Source organism: Chrysochloris asiatica, unplaced genomic scaffold (assembly GCF_000296735.1).
Source record: "Chrysochloris asiatica unplaced genomic scaffold, ChrAsi1.0 scaffold00055, whole genome shotgun sequence".
Classification (NCBI taxonomy): Eukaryota; Metazoa; Chordata; class Mammalia; order Afrosoricida; family Chrysochloridae; genus Chrysochloris; species Chrysochloris asiatica.
In genome coordinates, this window is record NW_006408573.1 from 6774752 (window position 1) to 6780693 (window position 5942).

General features: G+C 49.1%; 1 protein-coding gene across 1 annotated transcript; it reads left to right on the forward strand.

The window, feature by feature from the left end:
• The first annotated feature begins 1104 nt into the window (after positions 1–1104).
• CCL22 (chemokine (C-C motif) ligand 22) lies at positions 1105–5315 on the forward strand. The gene is made up of 3 exons (XM_006863557.1): positions 1105–1177; positions 2686–2809; positions 5231–5315. The coding sequence occupies exons 1-3, from the start codon at positions 1105–1107 to the stop codon at positions 5313–5315; spliced, it is 282 nt and encodes a 93-aa protein (XP_006863619.1).
• Positions 5316–5942: the final 627 nt, after the last annotated feature.

The following is a 5942-nucleotide window of genomic DNA, read 5'->3' on the forward strand; positions in this document are numbered from 1 at the left end:
TACAGTCAGAAAGGTGCCTGGGCTCTGCTTTCAGGGCACATCAGGGCTTGAAGCAGGATTGAGGCACATGAGGCTTTGAGTATGGACATCTCACTCTGGCTGCTACCGTGGGAGAGAGATGGAAAGGACCAACATCTGGCCTGAGATATAGGTGGCTTGGCTGGGTCAGGTCAATGGGGATGGATAGGAGGGTGTAGAGCTGAGAGATTTAAGACATAGAAACAGTGAAGCATAGTATAGTGACAGACTGAGAAGGAGTAGTTAAGGAGGAGCCCAGAGCAGCTGAGAATGAAGGGACCAGAAGGAAGATAGAAATGTGTGTGGAAGCTCTTTGCTAACTGTTGAGTAGACTACCAACTGCTCAAGCTGAGATGTTTTGAGAAACCCCTGAAGATGCTGGTAATGGGGCAGAGAGGGTGTGTGGGCCTGTCGCTCTGAAGAGAGATCAATAATGAAAGTCACCAGAGGTCTGAAGTCCACGTGAGGGTTTGGAACTGTTAGCTTCTGCCCACAGTCTCACCTGATTTACAATCTCTGAGATAAACAAAGAGGTTGGTGAAACCATCTTTCCCATTCCCAAATGGGAAACTTAGTCCCAGAGGCATCCAGTGGCATGGCCAAAGCTAAACTGTGGTGAGTGTGGCGGTGGTGGTGGTGGTTATGTGTCATAGAGTCAGTTCCAACTTATAGTGACCCTGCATAGGGTTTCCAAGGCTGTAAGTCTTTATGGGAGCAGAAAGCCTCTTCTTTCTCCTGAGGAACAGCTGGTAGTTTTGAACTGCTGACCTTGAGGTTAGCAACCCAACTCGTAACCACTATGCTACCAGAGCTCCTTGGGGAGCATGCTGGAGGGGGATTTTCAAGTCCCTGGAGACACAGAGAGGAGGAGAGATGGGGGTCCCCTCTGAGTGGTTCCTGGCCACAAAGAATTTCCTCCAGTTTGGAGGAAGCAAGAGTTCTCCTTTCACATTTGAATGTCAGAGATTTTGGGCTCACCGGTGACTAAGAATGGCTGGGACTTGTGGGTGTAGCAAGCACTTATATAGCCAACCTTTCTGTCCTCCAGTGACTGCAGACATTTGGACTGGGACACAAGACAAGAACATGACCAACCTGAAGATGCTACTCTTGGCTGCCCTCATCCTCACTGCTGTAGCACTTCAAGGCACTGAAGCAGGTGAGACTGGGGAAGAGGGCGCTCCCTGCAGAGGTCAAGGTCAGACACTAGGCTGTCTTTCTCACACACTAGACAGAGCGTAGATTGAAAGCAGATGACCCCAGTGGCAGGATGGGCTTGTAGTCTTGGGGTGATCACATCACTTCTTTGGGCCACAGTTTATACATTTGTTACATGAGTGGTCTTGAAGGCTTAGAGTCTAGGATTTACTTCAGCTGAGTAGGGGTGGCTGTAGCAGGTATAGACTGGGAACTCTTGCCCCAGAGAACTTGAGCATAGGACCATTAAGGTGTGGAGTAGGATCCACCAAGGAGGGCCAGCTGGAATGGGGAAAGACGGGAACTGGGGTAGGAGGTTCTCCCTTAAAAAGCTTGTCCTGCTCCCCACCTCACCCCACTTTTCCTCTAGAGCCTGCCCTCAATACTGGATTTCTGACTTTTCTTTATGCCACTGGAAACTCTCCTGCCATGTGATGGGAGTCAGGCAAACATGAATAATGACAGTTCGTGTTTATTGGGTTTCCGATAGCTTTTCCTTTCAACTAAAAATGCACAATATAGATACTAATATTACTTCGTTGGTCAGAGAAGAAAGTTGGGCTGTTGTTGATGTTGTTAAGTGCTGTTGAATTTGTTCATACACATAGCAACCCTGTATAGAGTTTCCAAAGAGCAGCTGGTGGATTTGAACCACCGTTCTTGTAATTAGCAGTCCAGTACCGATCCTACAGTACCACTTTAGAGATGTTACTTGCCTAGGGTGGCCTGGTGAGTCGGGACTCAGGCCTAACTCTGTGTGGTTACACTCTGCCTGAGCCCTGGTTCTGACTCTGCCATGATCTTTTGACCTTGGGCCAGTCCTTCCCCACTCTAGACTCAGCCTAGCCATTTGCACAAAGAAGTGGGTGAGAGTGTATGTGATCTGAAGTAAGGTGTCTCAAAACCTTGCTTACAAATCCCCTGGGGATTTTGTTAAAATGTGCACTTGATTCAGCAGATCTGGGACTAGGGACAAGCACTCAGGGTCTACTGATGCAGTTGGTCCCTTAGAATAGCAAAGCTCTAAGGCTCCATCTAAGGAGCTCTGGTAGCGTAGTGGTTATGAATCAGGCTGCGAACCTTAAGGTCAGTAGTTCGAAACTACCAGCTGCTTCGCAGGAGAAAGATGAGGCTTTCTGCTCCCGTAAAGATTTGCAGCCTTGGAAACCCTGTGCAGGGTCACTATGGGTCGGAACCGACTCCACGGTACTTAACAACAACAAGTCTCCAGATCCATCAGGTCCAGACTCTCTGAGTCCCATCTAGAAGCTCAGAGCACCATTGATATCAGTTGGTCCCCTTGAGTTGACCATCCTCCATTCCCCAGTGTAGACATTGAGTCCCTAGTGGCTTCTCAGAGGACCCAGAATCTCTGGACACCAACCTTCCACATGAAAACAGAAAAAGTGCATCTCTTCCCTGGAGCTTGGATGGTCAGGGTTGGGAACTCTTCGCATCCATCTCCTGCAGGTCCCTATGGTGCCAATGTGGAGGACAGCATCTGCTGCAAGGACTATGCCCGTTACCCCCTGCCCCTGCGTGTGATGAAAGATTTCTACTGGACCTCAGACTCTTGCAGGAAGCCTGGCGTGGTGTGAGTATGGAGTTGGAGAGCCTGGCAGGTGTGGCCCAGGATGGCCCAGGTGCGGATGGGTGGGGTAGGGGTAGGGAGGAATGCAGCCTGGAGGGCTTGGCTGGCATGGATGACTCAGTGCCAGTTTAGGTGTACCAAGAAAACAATAATATGGTAATTCAACAAATACTATCTTGTGCCAGCTATGTGCCAGGCCATCAAATGTGCCTACTTAGCAAAGATGCATCCTGTCGTCCCTCCCCCCCGCCCCCCGGGCATTATTGAAGGCAGCCCCTTTTTTACTGGTAGAATAAGTATTATGTGTTAACTTCTATGTGTCAGGCTCTATGCCGAGTGCTTAACCTACGTTAATCTTCACAGCAACCCTAGTTTATAGATGAAGAAACAAACTCAAAGACGGGAAGGTTGGATGCCCAACTCCTGGGTCCTTGTTCAGAGCTTAACTGGAGGTTCTCTATCTCCTATTCTCTTCATGCCTTAACTTCCTTCTCCCTTGTCTGGGACCTAAAACCCCTCATTGTTCCAGTTGGGTCCCCACTTTCAGCAGCAGCCCCTCTGTCTACTTCTCCAGCCCCTGGGAGCCAGCTGCCCTGGGGGTGTTTGAGTTTGAGGACTCCTGGCTTCTCCTGGGACTCCATCATCCCCTTCTCTTCAGCTTCCTTCACCTCACTGCTGACTCCATCTCTTAGAGAAGGGGTCTGCAGGTGAATAACAAAGAAGGCTGAAGCTGGAAGCCCTCCCAAGACTCATGCCATTTCAACTGAGCATCAGTTTTCTCATCTATATAGTGGGAGTAACATTTCTGTATCCCAAAGACGGCCAGTGTGCTTGCTAACTACTAGGCACTACTGTTGTAAGCACTTTATCAATATCAACTCAGTTAATCATTGAATAAACCTATGCAGCAGGTGAAAAGGGAATGCCCTTTTCACACACGAGGAAACAGGCACTGAAGGGATCTGGGGCCTTGGGAGCATTAGAAGACATAGTAACTGGAAGGGGAACTGTAAAACTCAATGCCTGGCACATAATAGGGGCTTGACAGAACTTGATACACGTGCAATCACTGGTTTTTGAGCTGGAAGGGACTCTAGAAAGAATGTGGCTTGACAGATGAGGAGATGGAGGCTCAGAGAGAGGTTGGACCCTACCCAGAGTCACACAGTGGCTGGGAAGGCTGCCCACGTGGCTGAACTGAATCTTGCTTCCTTCTTTGGTCTCTCTTTGTTCGTTGTTTATAGGGCAGGAGAATCAGGTGTCCCTAGACCTTTTGGACAAATTCTTGAGAGTCAGGAGAGAAGGGGGATGTCTCTACCCAAAGGGCAGTCCTCTAGGGCCTTAACTGGTGACTTGCTGTATGTCTCAGGTTTCTCAGAAGCACCCAGACAGGGGATGCTCTCCAAAACCACTGCCTCTTCCCTGAGAGTCTCGGTTCACAGTGTGCTTGGTGCAGCCAGATCTTACCAGCCATGGCACCCAGGCAATTTGCTTCATTTCTTTGGGCTTCAGTTTAGTCCACTGTAAAATTGGTAGACTAATAGTACCTCATAGAGTTGCTATTTGAATTCATTAAGGAAATCCATGTAAAAGGCTCAGATCAGCTCCTGGATATTTACATAGCATCTTTGTGTGCTATACACTGTTCTGACTAATTCAATGGATATAGAGATACATCAACTTGTTATCAAAACTCTATGAGGTTGGACTGTAATTACCATCTCCATTTTACAGGTATGAAAACGGAAGCTCAGAGAAATGAAGTAGCTAGTGTCAGATTACATAGCTAGCAAGTGGCAATGCTAGCATTTGAATCCAGCTATGTAGGGTAGTGGTTACGAATCGGGCTGTGAACCTTAAGGTCAGCAGTTCGAAACTACCAGCTGCTCCACAGCAGAAAGATGAGGCTTTCTGCTCCTATAAAGATTTACAGCCTTGGAAACCCTGTACAGGGTCACTATGAGTCAGAACTGACTCCACGGTACATAACCACCACCACCACATGTTGCCTCCAAGGAGTCCTAGTGTAGCTCTGTAGGATAAGCACTGGACCACAAGGTCAGTTTGAACCACAAAGTTGGTGGTTCAAACTCACCAGCCACTCCTCAGAACCCCTATACAGGGCCGCTATGAGTCGGAAACAAGTCTACCTACAGCACTTAACAACACAACATGCTGCCTCCAAAGCCGGTTTCTGGCCGATACCCAGTGCTTTCTCTCCCAAGGCAATGCCAGGGATTATCGTTAGACTGTTGGGAATTCTGTTCTATGGTTTGATCTGGCCCTCAAGGAAAGGACTGAGGGGTTGGAGAGTTCTTGTTGCTCATTGACCCCTCTGCCCATTGTGAAATGACGAGGGGGCTGTGTTGGTCATCTTTGCTGCATGCTAACGCTGCTGCTGTCTCCTTGGTCTCCTCCTACCAGACTGATTACCATCAAGAATCGGGAGATCTGTGTTGACCCCAGGATGCTCTGGGTGAAGAAGATTCTCAAGAAGCTGAGCGAATGAGGAAAGCTTTATCCTGACAACTCTGGCCCTGGATCCTCCAGGAAGGCTTGTTGCACCCAATACCCAAGACTGTGCCAAAGTTTCTGTGTTCTCTGATCTCCATCTCCATGGCCGACACCCTCGGTCAGGTCCCAGCACTGTCCCTCCCCACACCCAGAGTCCCTGGTCTCCAGAGTCCCATCCCTGTCTCCAGCCTTGACCCTGTTCCCTTCCTGCAGGTTGGGTTCCCAGTTCTTCACACCAATGCCTCACATTTGCAGTGTTGGGCCTTTACATGGCCTGTCCCTGAAACCTAGTCTACTCTTCCCATCACCTCCATGTGCCCACCTCCATCAGCCCAAGCTGCCAGTAATCAAGCTTCATTTTTTCAGACTTTCCTCCGCCCTCTGCCCATCTTCACAGCCCTGACCAGAGTCGACCCAGAAACTTCAAGATCTGAAGGCTTGTCCCCCAGTCCCACTGGTAGGACACATCTGAGTGACTCTTTTCTTCTGGCCCAGAGCCAGCGCTCAGCAGATGGCTGCAGAAAGGATCAGTAAATGTATTGTTCCTTCCTTATACCCTCCCAAAATCCAAACTCAAGGTCGCCTAGAGAAAGGCCAGCTAGGCCAATTGTGAAGCTCCAAA

Coding starts and splice junctions, on each gene's coding strand:
- CCL22 (XM_006863557.1), top strand. CDS start 1,105: ATGACCAACCTGAAGATGCTACTCTTGGCTGCCCTCATCCTCACTGCT. Junction 1,178..2,685: donor ACTTCAAGGCACTGAAGCAG/GTGAGACTGGGG, acceptor CATCTCCTGCAG/GTCCCTATGGTGCCAATGTG. Junction 2,810..5,230: donor TGCAGGAAGCCTGGCGTGGT/GTGAGTATGGAG, acceptor TCCTCCTACCAG/ACTGATTACCATCAAGAATC.